The sequence below is a fragment of the Podarcis cretensis genome (genome assembly GCF_951804945.1).
Source record: "Podarcis cretensis genome assembly, chromosome: 3".
Taxonomy (NCBI): domain Eukaryota; kingdom Metazoa; phylum Chordata; class Lepidosauria; order Squamata; family Lacertidae; genus Podarcis; species Podarcis cretensis.
Window position 1 is genome coordinate 55,774,354 of NC_137172.1, and position 23,962 is coordinate 55,798,315.

At 40.3% G+C, this 23,962-nt stretch overlaps 1 protein-coding gene across 3 annotated transcripts in view; it reads right to left on the minus strand.

Moving 5' to 3' along the window:
- The window catches only part of SNX9 (sorting nexin 9), a 43,438-nt gene extending 22,551 nt beyond the window's left edge, over positions 1-20,887 (minus strand). For 2 of the 3 annotated variants that reach the window (XM_079971880.1, XM_079971878.1), the window contains exons 1-4: positions 18,659-18,970; positions 7,974-8,060; positions 6,634-6,708; positions 5,717-5,824 (exon numbers count right to left, since the gene is read on the minus strand). In XM_079971880.1, coding sequence (XP_079828006.1) covers positions 5,717-5,824; positions 6,634-6,708; positions 7,974-8,060; positions 18,659-18,670 — 282 coding nt within the window. In that variant the 5' untranslated portion in view covers positions 18,671-18,970. Of the gene's footprint in view, positions 1-5,716; positions 5,825-6,633; positions 6,709-7,973; positions 8,061-18,658; positions 18,971-20,836 lie in introns of those variants that run through there. The other variant, XM_079971879.1, reaches the window with a different exon arrangement.
- Between the last annotated feature and the right edge of the window lie 3,075 nt (positions 20,888-23,962).

Consider the following 23,962-nt stretch of genomic DNA (forward strand, 5'->3'; position numbering starts at 1 on the left):
CCCGAGGTACCACTGTACTTAGACCTTAGGGCAAATGTAATGCTTAATCATGCTTATTACCAAGCAGCATAGGAGCCAACTCCTAGGGGCCAAGATCCCTTGCCCCCCTAAAATATTTGAGGGGGCGGCCCCCCCAAGTCGACGGCACTGCCATTCAAATGGTGTGTGTGTGCGCCACATTTCATGATCAATTAGGTGGAGCAAAACAAACCAGTAACACCCAAGCCTCCCTGGACACATTTAGATGGCTATAGAATGTTAACACTGGTCTTTCAGGAACTCCACTTTCTACATCCCTTTACAGAGAGAACTGTCCATTTATTACTCTTTGCTTCTGTCTCCTAAACCAATCACTGATCCATAGGAGGAACTTTCATCTTACTCCATGACTGCTAACCTTATTCAGGACTCTTTGGTGAGATTGAAAGCTTTTTGAAAGTCCAAATACAGAATATCAGCTTTATCTATATGCCTGTAGATACTTTCCAAGAACTCCAATACATAGTGACACAGGATTTACCCTTGCAGAAGCCATGCTGCTTATGCTTCAGCAAGTCTTGTTCTTTGATATATGTAGCAGTTGTCCCAGAACAGACATTAAGCTAACTAATCTGTAATTTCCAGAATCCTCCCCTGGATCCCTTTTATACAAAATGATATCACATTGACTGCTTTGCAGTCAACAGATATGTAGGTTGATCTTGGGAACAAGTTACAGGAACATATTTTTGCTAGAAGATCAGCTATTTCCCATATGAGTTCTTTAAGGCCTCTCAGATGGATGCCACACAGACACAGTGATTTGTAAGTTTTTATTTTGTCAACAAGGCCTAGGGCTTTGTCTCTTGCCTATTTGCCTCAGTTCCTCTGTCTCCCTTCCTGTGCTCTATATATGCTGCTCTGAAGATTGATGAAATTAACCCATTCCTCCTTTTCCTCTTCTAGCATGCCTTTGACATCCTTATCATCCATAGGTCCAACCACCTCTCTAGCTGGTCTCCTGCTCCAAGTGTATTTAACAATTTTTTATTATTGTTGGTATTTAGATTTTTAGCATTCTTGTTTAGCATACTAATTATTATGTAGTATCCCTTACATTTGGACAAGGCTTCTATTTTCTTACTTCTGCAGTGGTTTTAGTATTAAAGTTTTATTTTTTACAAATCAGAGATGAAACAAAAAACAGGAATGATTTCTTTTGAAATTCAAATAATTATATGGAAGAAAAGAAAATAACTTAAAGCCTAAATGGGAAAAATGTTAAGACATGCCAATTCTGAACACAACATAAGCAAAACACCATCCTAAAAGGGTCATAGCTCCTACTTCTATAATCAAAGAAAATCACTACCACTTTGTTTACTATTTGCATTTAACTCCACATCAATTAGCAGTGGAAATGAAGTATTTTAGATGTGTTGCAAATGAAATCTGACTTTTCACGTTTAACAGACATTCTCCAATTTAAGATATTTTGGAGATGATTAAATAAGATCTGCCTTGTGATCAGTTGAATATTTTGCTCGGGAGTCTGAAATAAGCATTTTTGAACTGGTACAGGACACACTGAATTAGATCCTGTGACACTCCTGCTGCAGGAAGCGAAAGGTCTAGTTAAAGGAGAAACTGTTGCATTTGATCACAGTTCATTTCATGAATGGAAGAAGCTGTCTGTGAAAACTGCATGCAGGATTCAACTTATTAAGTGTAGCAAAAGTAATACTGGCAGTGGTATACCTCTTCCTTTAAAAGATAAAGTTGCAAAGTCAATGGAATGTGTTCACGTGAGAGAAGGTAAACAATGAGCAGAGATTTAAGGGCATAATGGCTGCCCTATACTTGTTGGAAAACTATATCCCAACAATACTGACTGGCTTACAGACTTCATCTGAAGCTGCACCTTGTCAGCAACCTTTGATACTCTAGACCGTTTGATTCTTCTGGATCTCCTGAGATTGCTTACTTGTGAAGTTTCTTCGCTTTGGCCAGCTCCCACTTCTCTCAAGGAAGAAGTTTCATAGACTAACTCATTCTGGTTCACTGCTTAGATTCCATTGTCAGCCTGGGTTTGGGGTTCCCAACACTTCTGAGAATGCAGTACAATTTGAGTCTTAAAAGGAAAACTAGATGAGTTGGTTGCTTTTTCATGTATCAGGATTTTTTGTGAGCAGCCACAGTAGTCCAAGGAAAAGATTTGCTTGTTTTCTTGCTTCAAAATTATATTACCACAAGAACAAAAATACAAAGTTTGGAATCCAAAAAGCTATGTAATTTTAATTTTAAGCTAGGTTCAATAACTTTAATGTGCCTACAGGAGCTAATTTATGTGCCTTGAATAGCAATCATACATGCCATATCCTTTTTGAAACTGAGGGTAGTTTGTGATAGGGTATGAGAATCTACAGTTTAGAGAAAGAGCCAATAACTTCACCAGGCATACATTAAAAAGCTCTTCAGATTCTTGGCAGTGTCCAAAAGTACTCCTTGCCTTTGTGTCTAATAAAAGTACCTCCTCTTCACCATCTCTGTAAAATTCTTTGGTTTATAATTTATTTTGCTATTTGTCTCCCAGCCAACCTAACTTCCTTTCTAGCAGGGAGTAGTGAAGCAACCTTGTGGCTGGGTCCAAAGTCCAAATTCAGTCCTCTACCTATACGACTACACTGGCTGTTATTTACATTTCATCTGCCATTCTGCTAGGTCAACTTGTTTAAAATTTTAATTTTATAAAGGCTATCAAGTGATTGATTGCTTTGTATTACTATACTGAAGTATTACTCACTATAGTTTTCAGCAGTGCTTTTTTCTGGGGGTACGCATACCCCTAAACATTTTGTGAATCTAAGTTTGGCCTCATTGAGAGGCAGTATTTCAAAACAAGTAGGAAAATGAGAATACTCCTAAACATTTTTTTTTTAAAGGAAAAAAGCACTGGTTTTCAGTCTTCACCGTTTTAAATAGCTAAGCAAACAGGCTTATCAATTTACACTGCAAAGCTGTGCAAACAAGTTTGCTTTTCTGAACAACAGCAGTTTTCATATTTGTTAAAAAAATCCTTGCACTGAAATTAAAAAGCTTATTTTAGAATTTTAGTACATTTTAATTTTTCAGTTATTAATGAATGAACTACCCTGCCACCAACTCAAAAGTTTGTTTTCGTGTTACAAGACCTTTGACCACCACTACCTGCCTCTGACCTATGGACTACTACAAAGATTTAGGCATGTTGAAAGATATTTGTATCCAGATCCAAGTCTCTACTACAATACAGTTATGGGGGTTGTCACAGTTGTCATGAGGCCTTTCATAATAACTGGTTGAACTGCTCTAGTATCAGAGCTGCAAAGGAATCTACTGCTATAGGCTGAGCTTTCTGAGCCTCATGGTCTCTGGTTCCCACTAACTGAGCTGCTCAGGCCCTAATGAGGGGCAAGATGGACAAGCACAGCAAAAGCTGAGGGAAGCAGAAGTTGGGAGACTCAAAAAGCAGCACGGTAGAGACTTAAGAACTCACAGTTGGGATGAGCAAGAATGAAGGGTCCAGAGGAACCAGAGTATGCAGGCAGACATATTAGGGGCTTTGGAATGCAGAAACAGCTAAAACATATTGTGCCACAGACTTGAGCAGTTCCTTCAAAATCTAACAAAGAACAAGGTGGGGGGGGGGAGAGGAAAAAGCAAGAGAAGAAGCCATTAGCGAAGAAGAAAACAGAAATAGGTGAGAAATGAGAGGCTTAAGTCCAAGAGCTGGAGAGGCAAGGAATTGCATATGTATTTGAAATAACCAACCAAAACTTTAACTCGGCTGATATGAGACACTGAAACATTTCAAAGCACCTTTATGCATTTGGGCTTACATGGTCATAGTACATTCAGGTGTGGCGCACCAGACCTCTGCATCTGGCACTTGGAACTCTCTCCAGGCCACACACCTCACTGGCTCTGCTTTTTGTGTGGCTGGAATGTGTCCCTGAGCTCTGATAGTGCCCCCAAGCTTGTCTGGATGGAGGCTAGAGAGATGTGTGTGAATGTGTATAGAAACTAGTAAATGTACATTCATAGCTCCACCTACTTTGGCCATTTGCCCTGCCCACACTGGCATTCAGCCCTTCGAAGGTTGCCCAGAAGTAAATTCAGCCCTTGGACTGAAAAAGGTTCCCCTAACATGTGCATGTAAACCAAATGAGCTAGCCCCACCTTAATTGACGCCTGCTCCCTTGATGTCCACATATTCAGCAATGACATCTAGGAAGAGGGGCCTACATGTCAGCAGCTATTTATACATATTGCTCTTTCCAGATATTTAAAAATCTGCAATGGGCCGGCTGTGGTGGTTGGTGGCATGGCTAGCCAGTGGAGCTCCATTTCAGCCTCACACATACAAGGGATGTATAGGCTCTAATGGGAGAAGAGGACTCGTGTTTAGGAGAACCAAACGGGTAACATGTAATATTCAGAGTTTCAGGCAGTGGCAGCGACAATGGATCTAGCGACAAATGGAGCTACTTGGCCAAGATATGCAGGCTGAATGAAAAGAGGTTAGGTACCTGGAGGCAGGGAAGAAACAGGAAGAGAGCAAACTTAGCAATCGGCTGATACATTACAATAGAAAGGAAGAACAAGTGGAGGAGACAGAGAACTGAGCAACAGAAAGGCCAATAAGGAAATGGATTTCAGAAATAACTCACACAGGAACTAACAGGTCAAGAAACTGTATTTTGTTTCCTCTTTCCTGCCAACATAGGCAGTCAAGGATGCTGGCTGGTTGATGTGGTACACAGGACACACAAGATCCAAGCGGGGATAAAAGAGAACCTGGGATCAGTCTTCATACAGGGGTGCAAGATGTTCAACTGCTAACAGCTGACAAAGAGCTATCAAATTCAACACATATTTATGTGAACGGTTGAATGACTCAGTGGTTATAGACAGTTGTTAAGACTAGTTCTGATACAATGTATACCACACATATTAGGAAAGGTAAAGACAAGTCCAAGAGGATACCAGCATAGTTAACAAGCAAAGGAAGCTATACAGATTCATAGAATTGTAGTATTGGAAAGCACCATGAAGATCATCTAGTCCAACCCCTTGCAATGCCAGAATCTTTCACCCAATATGGGGCTCAAACTCACAACCCTGAGATTAAGAGTCTCATTCTTTACTGACTGAGCTATCCCTCATGGAGAAGAAGGAAGTCTTATTTTAAAGAAGGAAAAACAAGAACAAAGGAGGAACAAAAGCTGTGGCAAAATTAATACAAGTGAACAATAAAGAATTGCCCACCACAAAGAGAGATGAGATACGTTAATGGAGAATAGGTTTATCAACCACCATGATAACTAACTGGAATCTCTATGCCCAGAGAATGCCAGTACCTGGAGTGCAAATAAAAAAAAGGAGAACCTTTGGCTGTTTATGGCTTCCTAAAATAAATCTGGTTGGTCACAGAAAACAGAGCTTTGGTCTGACCCAGAAGAGATCCAATGTAATGTTAGCAGAACATTTCCATTCATTTCCCTTACAACTATGTCAATAAATGAGGAGTTAATTTTCAAAGGATTAAAGAACACCTGAAGTTGTCTTTTCCATGCAGGTTAGAGTAACTCACAAGGGGCTTCAACAAGCTTCTTTGGTTCAATACAGTCTGTCATGCTTCTGGTGCTCAAGAAAAACATGCTCTAAATAAAGGGTTTTTTAAAGAAACAAGACCTACCTGGCTATTGGTTTTTGCTGCTTGCAAATTAGCCTGTGCAGTAGAGAGACCATCAAAAAAGGCTTGGTCAGCTACTGAAATTCCATCTTTGGTACCTTCAGGTAGAATCTGAAAAACAGAATGCTGCTGAAAATACATTTCTAAAATAAAATGTCAACTTTATATTAAAGAAAAGTCACACTCTGAACACACTCAGTGGTATCAATGGACTTAGGTTCTCTGTGAGACTCATTCAGATGGCTTAGTGTGTTTATGGCTGAAGACAGGAGACAGGACACCCATCACCCTAAACACTCATATTGATTTTAATTGTATTTTTATTGCTTCTTTTATTGCTTATATTGTATTCTATTATACTATAATACAGAATTCAAACTGTAATACAATAAAATCCAATATGTAAGAAATTAAAGAAGCAATAAAAATACAATTAAAAATAATACAGCATCTAGCACAGCACATTGTGACTGCTACAAGAGGCAGAAAAACCATTAAATGATTCACAAAGATGCTCAGAAATTTTCAAATGGTCGCTGTGAAAAACGTTTGAGAACCACTGCCTTACTGTATCACTCTATGTGCATGCATTGAACATACAAGACAGGAACAAGCCCTGTTTCATTCCATCTTCCATTTAAGTAAGAACAAGCTGCTCCTTGTAAGTGAGAACAACCCTAATTCAATGGAACTTGCTCTCAGGTAAGTGGAGTTAGGATTGCAGCCCCAAGCAGACTGCAATTTGGTTTTTAGTGTACTATAGGCCTCTTATATGTACAAACACAGAAACAATGGTGTGATACTGTATCTCACTTACTGACTTACAAGAGTGTATGTTTCCAGTTTTAAAAAAATGGTTATCTATACAATATCTAGTAATTTCATTTTATCTCACCAATGAATATCATTTTGTAACTTACTTCAACATAATCTGTGGGAACAAGTCCTCGTTCTCCTTTGCTGTTTTTGCCTTCCAGCCAGCCTCCACCTACATCCTACAACAAATAAAAACAAATGTGTTAAGTAGTTAAAATTATGAAGACAATAAATTGTAAGTTTAGTTATTTTAAATAAATGCATTCCAAACGTCTTTTTAGCATATTCATGTTTTCTTAGTATCACGTTTTTGTTCCAAGCTTCCTCCAAAGCACAATGGGGGGTCTCCCAATTGATAGAGCAAGCTAAACCCCTGATACAATGTGCTGGAAAGTTTTTAATGCAGCACAAGTATCCCTCCACTCAGAAGCTACTGCCACTGGCATCTCCAAAAGCTGCAGTTGATGACCTCTCCACCCCCCAAAAAAACTCAGCATTTCAGCAGTGGGGCTGTGCTGGCACAGAATTTGCTGCATACTGAGGGGCTCTGCTGCTGATCCAGGCTTCTTCAACATGACAGCCTAGGAGCCGACACAGCAAAAGGGCATTGTTTCCTGCACCCCCATCTTCTGTCCTGGCTGGCATGAATGGTGGGACTCTTGATGCAGCACACCATCAAGTCCCACCACTGCCAGTCAGCGGATAGCATTGCAGTCTTATTATCACAGCCACCATAGGCGCTAGGTCAGGTTGTGAGACAGCGAAGGCTAAGCAGTCTATTTCATAGCTGGATGAAAATCGGAATTTGAGTCCAACATACGACATCATATTGGCTCTATGAAAACCAGACGCAACTACATACAACTGCAGTCCTACTCATGTTCATTTTGGAGTAAACCCCGCAAGACAGTGTTTAGGCTTGAGCAGTTCAAGTTGGATCTATTCAACTTGCCAGCAATTTTAGCTGGCAGATTTGATGGAAGCAGATATACCTATTGAACTATTAAATTTTCCATAGTTTTTATGCTTAAGCAGAAGCAAGTCCAAAATTCAATGGGACTTCCTTCCAAGTAAGGCTACATTTAAGTTATAGCTCCAGTATCACTATATCATATGTATGTTTGCCCAAGATATATTTGCAACTTTGAGGCACAGTTCAAAGAACTAATTGTAACTAATAAGTCTATAGAATTCCAGTCCCGCCCCCTTAGAAAAATGCATAACAGTGACCAACTCTTTTTATGGCTTCCTTTTAAGTAAGTAAGTAATGTATCTATTAACTTGGAGGATAATGGCAAATCTACTAAGACAGAAGGGAAATGTGCAAATTATGTATCTGTAGGTTTCAGGTTCAATAATATGGTAAATACTTAATGTTTCTATACCAAAATTCCAGGAAGTAGGTTTATGTATGGTACTTTGATTTCCACTGACTGCATCTTACCGGATTGGTAACTGTGATGATTTCTCCTTCATTGACTGTCAGCTCATTGTTTCCAGGTTCAGCAGCAAAGTCATACATAACCCGAGCCTGTAGATGTGCAAAAACTATATCAGTGACAACACTTCTGTGTTTAGTTAAAGGTTCAAAGCAAACATTTGTAGGAAACCAGAGTTCAAAAGAAATGACGTAATAGCAGAGAGGAATTGGTGACACATCACTTGTTACGGTTAGCACTTTGAAAAACTTGGAACTCCAAAAATTTATGTAAAATCTGCTATCAGTAAAAATCTAAATTGGAGACACAATCAGGTCTCAAGTACCAAACCTGATTATTGCTTAATTTTCTGAGGAAATTTAGGAATCTCTCCACCACCAATCAACAATCTCAAGTCTACATAGTCCACCCAGCCTTTTAAAGCACCTTCACAAGGACCAGAACAGAAGTTTGAATTCCACATTCAACCTAATTAGTAGCTCACAGCACTCTTATATATCAAAATGCCCTCACTTAAGTCTGAGGATTGATCTCATAAAAAAAGACCTCTAATAATTTGTACTTAATGGATGCATGACAGCTCTACCATAAATTGTTCTCCATCCCTAAGGATGAGCAATGTGGGGCAGAAATAAGGCCCCTTATCCACATGATGTATAGCTAGTTGTCCAGTTGTAAACCTTTATGAGGTGAAGTTTTGGTAATTACAAAGGCCTGGTTAAAAAGGAAAGTTTTTGCTTTGTGGTTGAAGATATAATTTAGTCCTGGAAACCTCATATTATTTCAAATATGTGATTTTTGTTGTTATTGAATTACATCTCTGGTATTTGGAATTTAATGTCATGCATGGTGCTTCAAGCACCATACGGAGAAGTTGTCACCTTCTATACAGCAATGGATTAACTATTTGATCCCCTATCCTATCCTTACTTAAACTAGCAATGCGTCAGTATGCGAAGATAGCATGTCAATTTCCAGTTTTAGTTTTTGTATGAATATTTATTTGCATTGCTCAGAAAAAAATATTGCTGACATCAGGAATCAACAAAATCTACAGCTCTCCGCTCATTTATGCACCATGAGTAGGGAACAGGAGTCAACAAGGTCTCTTTTCTCCCTATGGAACTAATTACTTCACACAAACAAAGAAGTGGAACAATAACTCCAGGGCTTTGTATTTTATTATAAAAAATACTTATATCCTGCCCCACAGAGCATACAATCTAAGACCGGACACAGGAAAAACAACAAAGGGGAGGGAAAGGGAGGTGGAGGCAAATGGGAATGCAATATGTAGTTGTTTCAGTTACATGTGCTTAGGCTTAATTACAGGTTTGGTTTCAATCAAAATTGGTCCCCAATGTGGCTTACAAGAATCGTGCATTCTGTGCTGTTCCTGCTCAGTTAAAAACACAAGAATAAGTTGGTTTTTAAAAAATTATATTAAAGCCACTTACTGAATCTCCATAAGATATACTATCAGTTTTCTGGTTTTGTCAAATGCAACAATGTTTATTAGGGAGTGGCAGCACCCTAAGAAGCTGCTGTGAATCAGAAGCTGAAAATTAGATCTTATTCTGGCCATCTTATTATACCCATCCTCCATCTGCTGGACTCCACAGCATCTGGTCCTGATAAGGGTCTGTTTCTTAGAAATGAGCCCCAACAATGTGTTCAGTTGTGGCATACACTATTTAATAGACGGCTGTGCTATTCATGCTCATTTCCATGCTTTAGTCAGGGATGGGAACTTGATCCAACTGGCAGGTTTCCTCCAACCCTGTAGGCCAACTTTGATCGGTGGGCACCTATTTATCAATCAGCTGAATCATTTTTATGTCAGATGACAAATTAAAAAGGGCTCACTGAGCAGCTTTGAAGGCTAGCTGCAGCACCAATCAGTTGATTGGTGATGACAGGAAGTCCCACTTACCAAGAAACTGACCAGGCCCAGAAGTCAGAGATTCCTGACTGCTTCTTTATTAAGTGTAGACTAAAACGCTTAGGGTGTTCTACTGTCAGGAAAAACAGGGCAGTTCATCTTCATATTACAGTGGTACCTCAGGTTACATACGCTTCAGGTTACAGACTCCGCTAACCCAGTTACAGATAGGTAGCCGTGTTGGTCTGCCATAGTCAAAACAAAATAAAAAAATTCCTTCCAGTAGCACCTTAAAGACCAACTAAGTTAGTTCTTGGTGTGAGCTTTCGTGTGCATGCACTGAAGTGTGGGCTTTCGTGTGCATGCACTGAAGTGAAGTGTCTTGGTAGAGCATGAGACTCTTAATCTCAGGCTTGTGGGTTCAAGCTCCACGGTGGGCAAAACATTTCTGCATTGCAGAGGGTTGAACTAGATGACCCTGGTGCTCATTTCCAACTCTACAATTCTATGATTCTATGAAAAGTACGAGTCCAAATTAACTACATCTTTTATAATGTAGCATCGGAAAGATTATAAATTCTGCCTAATTTTTATGTAGACCATATATTGTCCACATTTATTGCCTGGATGATTGACTATGTGAGCCTTGTGCAAGGCACAGATGTTATTTAAACAATTATGAATATACAAACATATTGTAGTAAGGAATTCATTCTTAGCACATAACACTGGTTGGATTACTGTCAGGAAACCTGCCTGGGTGCTTCAGAAACAAATAGGGATGCCACTCTGTGAAACAATTACTAGCACTGTTGAGTGGAAATAAACTCTTCAGCAAAATGTAATTGCAACATGTTCCAAGTCTTTTCCAGACACAAAAACATTCTCAGAATGTTATTTTTCCACATGGTTTCTAAAATCTCACTGACTATGCAGAATACATGCCTGTTGAAAATATATTTTAATGCTGTTTTAACCACTGTTTTACAAATGGACTGTATATCTAGCTGTGTGTCAGCGGCGGCTCAACGAATGAAAGGCCACGTCAGAGTCTACCTCAGCACGGTGCGGGGACTGTCCAACCAGTCCCCACGCTGCTGAAAAGCCGTGTTGGGGTTGCTTGCCACCCCCTACTGCGCTAAGGAAAAGCGGACTCTCAGGGGGTTTTCAAATGGCCCTGCAGGCCAGATTTGCAACTCACTTGGGTCCTACAAGGTCCTAGATTGAAGACTCCTGCTCTAATGAGTCAATAAAATGAGCACTGTTCCAAGATGTTTTGCTCCTACATTGTTTTCTTAAGTTCTAAATTATCTTGGAAGAATATTTTTTTAAAAAAAAACTGCTGAGCTTCACCAAGCCTTTAAAAAACGGAAGGAAGAAATCTGTTCTGTCAATTAAGGCCAAAGCAAAGAGTTTCATTCCCTACATGCAAAGATTCCTTGCCCTAACCAAAAAGAAATAAGGGGGGTGGGTGGGATCCAGCACACAACCATGTTTATGGAAATGCTGGGTTACCAGCACAGCAAGTAATGCCATTAAAGTTGCAGGGAAGATAACCATTTTCAGGAATGAACAACACCCCATATGGCAAAATATACTATTTCTATCACTCAGTAGCATAATGGAGCAAAAAAGGACAGCACTTTCACAATTGTTTTCTTGCTCATCCTTGCAACAGGATGAGACTGCAAGAAAAAAAGAATGACTGTCTAGGATACATAGTACATCCACATGAAGTAGAAGCAACAAGGGGGCTGTCAATAAAGCTTCCATTAAGCACTAAACACTGGCCACACGCACACACAACACTAGGCCAAACCAAGGCATAATGTGAATAGACTGTTCCCAGGGAGAAAATCAGTCACTTTGATGTTCCCCAGTCTTTTTAGCTCAGTTTGGCTTAGCATGTCATCTGAATCGTGATTAAGCTCTCTCTTCCTTAACTATGATCTGTAGTCAAGGATTGCCCTAGGGTTACAGATCATGGTTAAAAAGGAGAGAGCTTAACCATGATCCTGGGTTCAAGTGACAAACTAAGCCAAACTTTGACTTAGTTGTTGCACAGAACAAAAAGGACCAGGAGGGTGGAAAGTAGATGCAAGCTTGCCTCCAAGAGAAAGAATGTTCACAGAGTCCCTGTAAGCCGTAGTCTGGCTTATTGCATGGGCAAACCAAGCCATTATCGTTTAAGAGTCCCAAGCAATGAGGAAAGGGTAGCATAGCTCAGTGGTAGAGCATATGCTTTGTAAGTAAGAAGCCCAGAGTTCAATCCCAGCCATCTCCAGGCATGGCTGGAAAAGACTTCTGAAACACTGTAAAGGCACTGCCAGCTGGCGTAGTAGACAGCATAGTAGCTAAATTGACCAATGGCTTCACTCACTGTAACACAGCTTTCTATTTATCATTCATTAAGTTTGATATCTCCCCTTCAAGTACATGAGGGCTGCTTACAATAAAATATTAAGCCACTATAAAATAAGCTAAAGACTGAACATCTATAAAAGTAGCATAACATTAATATTAGAGTAGAAAAGCCAAAAATTTAAAAGCTTAAGGAAAATAAAAATGACATTACCGGACACCAGGCACATCAAGTGTACATTTCTGGGGAGAGCATCCAAAGTCTTATGCTTCCTACCATGTGAAATAGTTCTAATCATTCTTATACGACATGGGAAAAATATGGCACGCTATCACAAATGTGTCCTAGGAAACAGTCTAGCATAGGCCCTGCCGCAATTCCTGACACTGCTGCAGTTAAGTTTTGAGAAAGGAGGCCTTCAGTTCTTTGCATCACCAGAATCCTGAGTGAACTGAACTTTGGCATGGCAGGGGTGGGCTTGATCTTCCTTTGTTTCAAACCTTTTCCCCCTGAGTCCATTCATATCAAACTGGAGGAAAGGGGAGGGCTCACCATCATGAGTTCTAATATACGGTAACTGAAAAGTATAAAGTCACCATTTGGCCAGAACAAAGGAAGATTGTAACTGAAGTCATGTGTTCATGTTCCAAGATGATTATTTTTGTATCATCTGAAATCAATTCATGCCTGTTCATAGACTCCATTTGTAACTATGGGAAGGATCTTTAAAAGGGATGCTCTACATAAAAATAATTATGTTTTATCCAGATGATCTCCAATTTTCTCAAATTTATGCCAAAGAAAAATAACTTCATTTCAATAATGGAAATGTCCTTTTCCCTTAACTTGTTACATAGGGATGCAAACAACGGCACTTGTTAAGAATGGTCATTTCTCAACAATTATGAAAAAAAATGAGGTGTGCTTGTTGTTCTCTGACACAAGATGTTGGCAAAATGTGGCACAATTCACATTTCATTGTAAACCATAGTTAACGATTTACAGTAAATACACAGTTGACTCCCCTCGGTAAAGCATTATGTCTGAACTGGGGATCGTGGTTCATGGCAAGCTAAGCTTTTCCGTGTGCCACAACACTTCCAGCTGTATTGTGTTTGTTCAGCATGTCATTGGAAATATACCAACTATTGTGAATAAATTAAGAGGATCCAAAACTTTTCTCCCCATGGACCACTTGAGTTTGGCTGGGGGTCTTGGCAAACAACTTAATGGTTCTTCTGTCTCTTGCAACAACTTTGGAACCTGTGCTAGATGCTGTTATGATTTTTAATTGCATTTTTATTACTTCTTTTATTTCTTATGTTGTATTGTTTTGTATTACAGTTAGAATTCTATAGAATTAACATTGTAAAGGTTCTTCACAGACAACAAACTACTGTAACTAAACGAAACATAGTCTATAGACCACAGTTTGGAAAACCCTGCAATAAATGTCAAGGTTTTGAGGTGTTATCAAACTGTGCCACAACAAACTAGCATGGTTACCTCACTAGAATTAGCTATATACAAAAGCAAGAGACTTTGCTTGCTTTTGGGGCACCTGCTCTCAGATCACAGTAGTATAAATTCTTACATTTACTGACAGAGTTGATGGAATGATGGTCCAGTTTTGCACCAACCAGCTAGACTAATGGCCTATATTAGTCTCTTTTAACCTTATAAGATCCTGACTATCCTAACAGACATGCCCTCAAAAAGGGCAAAGCCCCATTCTTGATTATGGCAAGAGAAACATTATCTCATTAACAGGAGGTTTTTAAGAAGAGGTTGAATAGCCATCTGTCATGGATGTCTTAGCTGAGATTCCTGTATTGCAGGGGGTTAAGTTAGATGACCCTCGGGTACCTTCCAACTCTGCAATTCTATTATTCTGTATGTCACTTGCTCACCTAAAGCAAACAGTTTTCCCAATTGCAAGAGCCAGGTCATCAAGTTGCACCCACCTCTCTCAGGTTAACTCTGGACACACACACATACATGGAAATTCTACATCATTGCACATATAGTACACTCATTTCACACATAAAGTGAATGAGAATTACATGGGTAGACTGAGTTGTCTGTCATTTAGCTTTACAGAGCCATTGGTCTTTTCAGCTTTGAGAAGCACATATTCGCAGCTAACCATTTTAAGTTTCTAGCTGGCAATTTTTATTGCCTGCATCTTATCATCCATGGACTTAAACGCTGAATTTCAATTTTTGAAATAACCAGGTTTAAATATCATCCAATTAGTTGTTTAAAATAGCACTTTAATTTTTTTAAATTAATTATTGAAAATGTAAACATTGCTTCAGGTACCTGCAACTCATATTGAGAGTCAATAATTCGAGAATGTAAACAAAACAGACTATGAAACAATGTAGCACAAGCCTTCCATTTTTAAACTTTTTATTATTCCTGAATGCTTCCCAGAATCTCAGATATATATTTTTATTTATTATTCACAGTACAATTTCACGTAAGCAAAAGATAGGGCAATCCTCATTTGACTTTAGAAAACTAGCCAAATAAAAGGATGCAGCAAGCTTCTATGTTTACACAATGAAGTTGCATTTGTTTGGCACTGAAACAATGATCCTTCACTTCCTTTCAACACTGAAGTAAGCAAGCACCAATTGGACTACGTTTCTGCTATTGCCTAAGCGGAAAACCTTCAATAGCTTTGGCTTTCAACAGCTGGCAAGAGGAAATTCACATTGCACTCTGGTATTAAAAGTGCTTTGTAAATATATTTCCATGCCACACTGGAAAGGGACATCAACAGAGCACAGTACTATAAACCTGCAAAACTAAGCAATAGCTTTAGATCTCCTCAAAGTGTCCAAAATCTAGGCATATACTTCCACTGATGAATAACTAAGATAAGATTTTTTTCCCCACAGGAGGCATTAGACTCGAGAAAAAGTGCCTATGCAAGTCAAATAGCTTATGAATAGACATGTCACTGTACCCATGCTCTATCAAACAGGCACACAGTGCATCTCAAACTTTGGCTTCTCTTCCAAACTTACTCTACCTTTTGGCCCCTTCCCTCAGCTGACTGGCGTGTTAGTGCACAGATTCTGTGAGCATGTGCATGTGAGTATATCCACCACTTTGCGTAAGGACTCACAGATTGAGGCTGAGAGACTAAAAACTTTCAGCATGAATTCCTTCCTTCCTCTCATCCCAACTCATGCCAAGCTCAAGTACCACTCACCCAATGATCTCTTCACTGCACTGCATACAAGAATGACTGCAGATTAATTTCCTTCCAGTAGCACCTTAAAGACCAACTAAGTTAGTTCTTGGTATGAGCTTTCGTGTGTATGCACACTTCTTCAGATACACTGAAACAGAAGTCACCAGACCCTTCTATATAGTGAGAAGGTGGGGAGGGGTATTACAGGAAAAAGCAAGGGGTGAGAAGGTGAAAAATGGCTTTGTCATGTATAATGAGATAAGAATCCAATGTCTTTGTTCAGACCAGGTCTCTCCATGGTTTTAACCTCTCCATGGTTTTAACCTTTTAACCATTTTTCACCTTCTCACCCCTTGCTTTTTCCTGTAAGACCTATTGCAGTCGTTAAGAGTCGTCAACAGGCTCATCACAGCTATCTGCCAATCACCCAATCCCACCACCCTTCTGAGTAATACCCCTCCCCACCTTCTCACTATATAGAGTGACTTCTGTTTCAGTGTATCTGAAGAAGTGTGCATGCACACGAAAGCTCATACCAAGAACTAACTTAGTTGGTCTTTAAGGTGCTACTGGAAGGAATTTTTTTATTTTGTTTTGACTATGGCAGACCAACACGGCTACCTATCTGTAACTGCAGATTAATTTATTATCTTAACAGCGGTTCCTTCTCCACAGGTGCCTGGAGTCCTTCAGTAAAAATCTACATATGCCCCATTTTAAAGCAAGCCAGTAAAGAAAAAGTTATAGCAAATTCCACTGAGTGGTGGCAAGTGAAACAAAACTGCATTTCCAATTAGTGGCCTTTCTCCCCTGCTCTTTTTCTTAAAGAAGGAAAGCATGTTACTTCATCAACTTTTTACTCAACTACTGCCAAAGGATATTAAAACTATCAAAACAGTTATTTTTATTTTTGTTGATTTGTTCATTATTCAGCTGTCATTACACTTTTTAATATTATATTATCCGGTGTCTAGGTCCAGACAAGGAAAGGAACTCAATTAAAATAAAACCAGAGCAGGAAATTAAACAAAAAACTCTTCCATTCCAATTTTTGCTGTAAAATGGAAACCACTTGATTTCCACAGCCCTATTCACAATTATTTTTAAGACCTCATAACTGCACATCCTAGACTAGTAATACAGAATACCAATAATTTTCATAATGAAAGTGTAAGAAAACAATCTACCTTGGTCATATACTTTAAACTGAGAACTCACACTGAACTTTAAACTGAGAACTCACACTGAAGGATTTCAATACTCTTTCTGTGGTTATTATACCTAAAAACACCACTTCAAAGGAAAGAGCTATCTATAGCCATGGATGAGGTAAGAGTATTACTCAGCAATTGTTCCTTGTGACTAGTTTTTTAAAACTTTACTCATTTTTTCCTTTCCTACTTGAATGCTGAGTACTCAAAAATAAAGGATAAACTACAAAGAACTTGATGCCTTTCTGAACATAAGGATCAATTTAATCAGTACTTATATCCAAGTTCTCTCTAATTTACCTTTCCTTTTTCAGTACTCATAATTCAAGCAGGAAAAGGAAAAGGAGTTGGGATCAACTTTTTAAAACTTGTCAGAAAAGTAACACGAGTGCACAATATGGCCTGAATTGGTCTGCAATAAAGAAGTGGACTGAGGCCCATTGTGACTGATCTGATTCAGTCCTGCTTATGCCATGGATACAGTAAATCCACAGATATATTTGCTTTGGCATCTCGTCTATAAAATGGGATGAGTTGCCCGAGGGATATTGCAATAATAATGAATTCTGTAAAAACACTTTTGCAAAGTTAGAGCATTTCACATCACAGACAGCTGTAATAATTACAGTGTTTTAGAGAGTGCTAGGCCTGTTGGCCTTTTGTTTTAGTTTCTGAAAGACTATTTAAGAACTTCAAGAATTAAACCACTTTTTTTTAAAAAAGTCAACAGCTTTATCTGGGTAACAGAGAAGAGTCCAAAAGCATGTCTAAACTAAACATTAAAATGCCATTCTAAAGCATATGCATAAACTGAGAAGCAAACATGGTCTCTTTCTTTAAGGACAGATACACCACATTTCATTTTCCCCTCATCATGTGTAGGTTGGAAATACTAGTTCGAAATATACACGTGATCAAAACTAACATATGATGTAATCAAGGAAAGGAAAAAGGACGTATTAAAATCACCTGGTGGCCAATTTTTTACTGCTTGATCTTAGAACTAAAAACAGTAACAGAATGAAGTTGCTGTAGAACATTTACAGTATGAAAACAGTACTGATTTTTAAAAATAAGTTTCCACACAGACTATGCTAACATCAATCAGCTGCTGCTCCCTTGAGATATCTTAGCACTTTTCCCCGCCCCAGAAAAGTATTTTTGAAATGTTTTCTTGCAGCCCAGAAAGCACATGTAGGCTGTAACTCAAAACACACTAGTAGGAAAGACCAATTGAACACTATGGGATTTGCTTCCCGGTAAACATGCATAGGACTTGGCTGTTAGGATACTACCGGTTGTAATGTCTGCATTACTTCAAGCAACTTTTCAGAATTACAAAACGGAACAGATACTACCAGAGGGACAACCAGTTAACACGCACTGTGTACAAAATGTGATGACACCTAGGAATGGAGTTGGGAAGCAGGTTTTTTCTTTCTTCACTGTCACATACTACTGTCTTCAAACCCAGAACTTGGGGAAAAGTTACTCATGGAGGAACAAGAGTTTGTCTCCTAGAAGAGAGGAGCCTTTTAACCCAGCGAGTCATTCATTTCACTGTTTACCACGGATTAATGAAAATATCGCCAGTGGAAAGGAAACTCTTTCCAGAGGCACTCAGAAGTTTGAAGGCTGCTCTTCACCAGCCATTCCTCCCGTTTGCTGAGACCACAGCGGAGAGTTGTGCTGGAGGCCCAAACGCACGTTTGCCCGTCTGCCTGGAATAGATTAAACTGTGCCAAGTGACTTCAACTGGGGGGGGGGGTGACCCTCAGACGCCGCCCTCCGCCATGCCCCGATCCTCAAGCCAGCACCGGACCCCGGCGCTGGCGGGCGGGCAGGCAAGCCAAGAGTCCCGCCAAAACGCCCTCCGGTTCCTCCCAACCCCCAGAGAAACGCGCCCCACTTGCGAGCCGTTCCCTCAGAAACTACACCCCCCCACCCACCCGAGTTATTTGAAAACAAACAAAAAGCGGGCGGCGCTGGGGAAGGGAGGCTGCCGTGTGCAGGGCTCGCTTTCTGCTCACCTTGGTGGCCATGGCGGGGCTGCGTGTGCCACCCCCACCAGCAGGGAATGAGCTCCGGGGGGCTCCTCTGGGTCCCTCCTAGTGGGCCTCGGCGCTGGGGGAGGAGAGAAAGGAGGAGGCGGAGGAGGAGGGTGGCGGCGGTGGTGGCTGCCGCGGCTCCTGCGCCCTCAACCAGCCAACCAGCCCCCGGCCGCCGCCTCTTCCCCGGAGTTGGTCGGGCTCCCCCGGCAGATGGGAAGGCGAAGCAGCTCCCGAGCTCACGACAAAGCCGAGCCCCCTGCGCTTCCTTTCGCCTGCCTTTCTCTTTCCCTTCGCCTCTTCCTCGTTCGCTCGCCCATATCCAGGGGCGGAGTTTCACGGAGGGCGTCCCGAAACCCAGGCGAGGGAAGAGGGACGGGAAGGAGCCGCGGAGCAGCCCTTTCCGAAGGCAACCCGCCCACCGACCCACCCTTCACCGCGCGCACGTGATGCCTCCCGAGGCCGCCGCCGCCGCCGCTGCGGGCAACTTCTCCACAGAGAAGAGCCGTCAGCGCCCACTTTTTGGTCCCCGTCGTCCCCACATCCCGTCGCTGCCGACGTGGTCAGGACAAGCCCTAATACTCGTCGGCTAAACTTTTCCCGACAGTGTTAAGCCATAGCATCGAAGTGTCTGTACTGATCCCGTAGCAAGCAGCAGCAGCAGCAATAATAAAATGATTTCGAGCAGCAGGTAAAAAGCTGCGCAGTGTCCCCACCCCATGTCTCCCGTGACACCGGCAGGGTTAAGGGAAAACGCACAGCAGATCCTGAATTTGTCAATTGCATAGGAGGAGCCTAGAAGGTGGGGTGAAGAGACCTGTGGCCTATCAGATGCTGCTGGATCCCAGCTCCCATCATGCCTGACTTATTTGCTATGCTGGCTGGGGCTGATGGGAATTGTTGTGCAACATCTGGAAGGCTAAAAGATCCCCCATCATTGCTTCTAGATTACGATAAGAAACAACTGGAGATCTTTGTTTCATTGGGAGCACACATATGGGCCCCGATTTCTTCTTCAGCCTTGACTGCTGAGGAGTGCTCTAGTAATCCAGTGTAGGTGTGGGATAGGGGGGGATAGCTGTTTAAGGGTCAGCCGGCAGCCTTCACAGACTAGATTCCACCTGTATGTAACAATTCTCTGCTCCTTACAATGAACTAAACTCAATCCTAGGCTGTTAGGTATTCCTAAAACCCCTGAAATAAGTTGATCAACTGCTCATTGCTTGCTCCTTAATCTTAAATACAGTGACTTGAAGGAACACTCCCTTTATTTCATTGCAGCTTTACGACATTCCACCCCCCAAGAGTGCTTCAACTCTTCTATTGTTAGAGGGTGAAAAAGTCATGACAACTGCAGATCTCAGCAGAATGTGGAAAGCAGGCAAAACTTTTTAAAAAGTTTGACTCTGCGAGAAACCGGTCTGACACAGGAAAAGCAACCACATTTCTCCCTCATCTCATGTAATTTCCTATTTGTTCCTGTTATGTATTGGGTTTAACACATGTTATGTTACAAGGCGCGTTCTAACCAATTGTATAAGCGTTGGTAGACAAACGCGCCTTGTAACATAAACACATGTTAAACCCAATACATAACAGTTCCTGAAAGTGAGATTTCTCCCCTGCTGAAATAAGGTACCGTAATTAGCAGATAAGCCTCAATTTCAGTCCTGCCACCTTTCTAGTCTCTTGCTACTAAAGCTGAGTTCCATAAAGATTTTATGATGGAAGGGTGGGGTGGAATCTACTTGGTGGGCAGGGACACATAGTGGAGGCACTTTTCTTTATGTTTCACAACATGAATTATTCTAGTCCAGGAGCACTGTGGCCTACTGAGATGATAACCAGCACATCATCGGATATGTGTAGTCTAAAGCAGAGAGTTCCAAAATGATTTTGAAGGCTACATTCTCCACCCAGCAAATAAATGAACGTGTCCTACTCGCTCCATTTTGTGGCAATGGCCTTGTTAAAAACTTTACTTCTTAAAAAATAAGTTGTGACAGAGATACAGTATATATCAGGATGTTCTGTGGTTCATATTTCAGGTTGAAGAGGAATGTTAAAAGTGATTCACGGATTTATCAAAACTCCCAAAAATCTTAACTTCGTTCCACTGCCCATTTAATCCAGTGGAGGAATCTGATACTTGGTGCTTACAAACTCTACAGCCTCTGATGATTATAGAAGCAGAAGAGAGCAGAGTAAACACTGTCAGGTATGTTATATCTGATAGTCATCATCAGCATGTGATGAACACATAGTGCAGTGCATGATGATATCATCACATAATTACATCATTATATAATGACTTTTTAAAAATTCATCCAAAATCAGATAAGATTTTTAACACAAAGGAAAGAAAGAGCCTCAAGTGCCCCGAGCAAAGTGGTTTTAGAAAATATAAAATTAAATCAAAATTGGAAGGTCAGAATTACTGGAAGCTGTATGGATACCAGAGCAGGTGTAGGATGCTACTCCCACCTTTTCTGACAGGGCTCCTGTCTTTAAGACCTATGTGTGAGGCTCCAAGTGAAGCATTTCTCATCAGCGCATCTCCATGGTGGGGAAAGCTAAGAATAACTGATAATCAGTAATTTAAAGATGATGATTGTAACTTTTAATCACACAGACATAACGATCCGTTAAAATGAGTTTTGCAGTGCAAAATGTGGAGCAAAACTTGGTGTTACTAATTTTATCAAGGAACCTGAGAGTCATGCACTAACCATCTACCTCTGCCAAGAGGGAATGTAAGTAGCAGCCATACCTGTGAAACCACTCCAGTTTAAGACAAAAATAGACAGGTACAGGTTTTTCACCATTTGTTGCTCTGAATGTTCTTTTTGTCTGATGTAATATGTAACCTGTCTACTCAGAAGTAAGCCCTGAGTTAAATGGGACTTACTCCCACATGATGGTGTATGATTGCAGCCTTAAGCATTTGCATCACTACAGAAACCAGAACTTTAAAAATTGATATAATGAACTATGCAAAGCATAAACATTCAGATATAGCCATTTCATCCTTTTTAAGAAAAATAAATAATATTAATACTATGAGACTCTAAAGCATATTATAAAAGGATAAGATCCTGCTATCTTTGCAACCCTACCTTCAGGTACAGTCTTTGTTGTGAAATCAAGTTACAAATTTATTTATTTTTGTGAATAAAAATAACTGTGTATGAATTGTTACTAATAAGAACACTTTCCTTATTAGTAACAATACACTATTTTTATTCAGTGCTCTAATCACTCATGCATGTCACCCTATTTAAAACTCCCCCAGAAGGAAACATTAACGTCATGGTATTTCCTTTTAAGTACTGTATTTCATCTGAGTAAATTTAGCTTTTCAGATAGGGCAGCAGTAGTACAAAGCAGCCCCATCTTCCTCTTTCATAATTTCCCCCCATCATTAAGAAGGCATTTGTTGGCCTGATTACACTCCCTACAGCCTGCAAAGGATCTAAATACTGGTCTGCATTTTAATGAATTGCCTTTCTCTGTGCTTTTATGCAGATATAAAATGACAACAATTCTACAAAGGCATTTTTAATAAGCTGACAAACTTACACAATGAAATTCAGGTCTTAATTGTAGAGACTGGAGGCTGTTACATATTTCCAAAATAAGACGAGACAGTGTTTCATGTAATTTTGAAATATTTTATTTGCAGGACAATCTCACCGGTGCCCAACACAGGTTATTGTCAGTTTTTGTTATTGTCAGTGCTTTTTTTCTAAAAAAATGTTTGGGGTACTCTCATTTTCCTACTCATATTGAAATAATGCCCCTCAATGAAGCCAAACTTATATTCACAAAATGTTTAGGTGTATGCGTATCCCTGCGTACCCCCAGAAAAAAAGCACTGGTTAGTGTTGTGTACATAAGGTTTTTTAAATAATAAAGTTCAGCAGAATCAGAATCATTACAGAAATACCTTTTCTGAAAACAAATGTCCCTTGTATGTATGAAATAAACATATTCACATGAAATTTCCAGCAATAAAATAATTTTGTAAAACCTATTGAGTCTTTGTGGTACAATATACTCTTGATACAACATTTTATACTCAAGGATAACACAACCAATATGTTTATATACAGATTTCCAATAATGGAAGATGAAATTATGCACAATTAGAGTAACAAGTTCTGATACCCATGTGTTTTTGTTACACATCATCCTCTAAGATGGTATTCAACATAACCCCTCACATTATAGCTTCTTCTTGGTATCTCACTTGCAGTTTTTGTCCAGAAATTTTGAAAGCTTATAGTTATCTTCTGAGCTTCCAATCTGTTAAAAAAATCCTTAATCTGTTATTAAAGTTTAATGCTAGCTCCTGGATAATTGAGGCCAAAGGCTAAATAGCTGGGAATAGAATTTTTACTTACAGATTCAATGGTTCAAAAATAGGAAAGTATAACCATTGCAGATTGCTCTCAGATAACAGTAATAAAGGATAAAACATACTTTTACTCCAAATTGTACCATACCAAGGATGAGAACCAACAAACTGAATCTAAATCCAGATGTGACTAAGGCACTGCTTGTTGGTTAGTTCCCTAGACTTGACGGATGGGTAGTAGCCTGCTCTTGATAGGGCTACACTCCCTCTAACGGAGTAGGTATGTAGCTTGTGGTTACTTTTGGATCCATGGCTGTTGCTTGAGGCTCAGATGGCCTTGGTGGTGCAGAATGCCTTCCATCAGCTTTGACTGATGGCCCAGCTGCATCCCTATCTGGATGGGAATTGCCTAACTTCTGTTGTCTATGTTCTGGTAATCTCTAGGTTAGGTTACTGCAATGTATTATACATGGGGCTGTTATGGAAAACATCTGGTGCAAAATTTAGTGGGCCACTGTTGCTCACCTGGGCAATACAGTTTGAGCATATAACACCAATCCTGGCCCAACTGCACTGGCTGCCAATCACTTTCCGGGCCCAACTCAAAGTGCAGGTTTTGACCCATAAAGCCTTAAACGGCTCAGGACCGCAATACCTCAAGGACTGCCTCTCCCCATATAAACTGACGTGGACCCTGCAATCGTAATTTGATGCCCTTATTCATGTGCTCCTTCCATGAGAGGTCCAGTGGGTGGCAACACCAGAACGGACCTTTTCTGCAATGCCTCCCCATTTGTGGAATGCTCTTCCCAGGGAGACTTGCCTGGCACCTTTGTTAGATATCTTTAGGCACCAGGCAAAAGCGTTCCTCTTCTTGGGGTAATTAAACAATCTATGGTCTTTTAAACTGGGGGGGGGGTGTTGCTTTG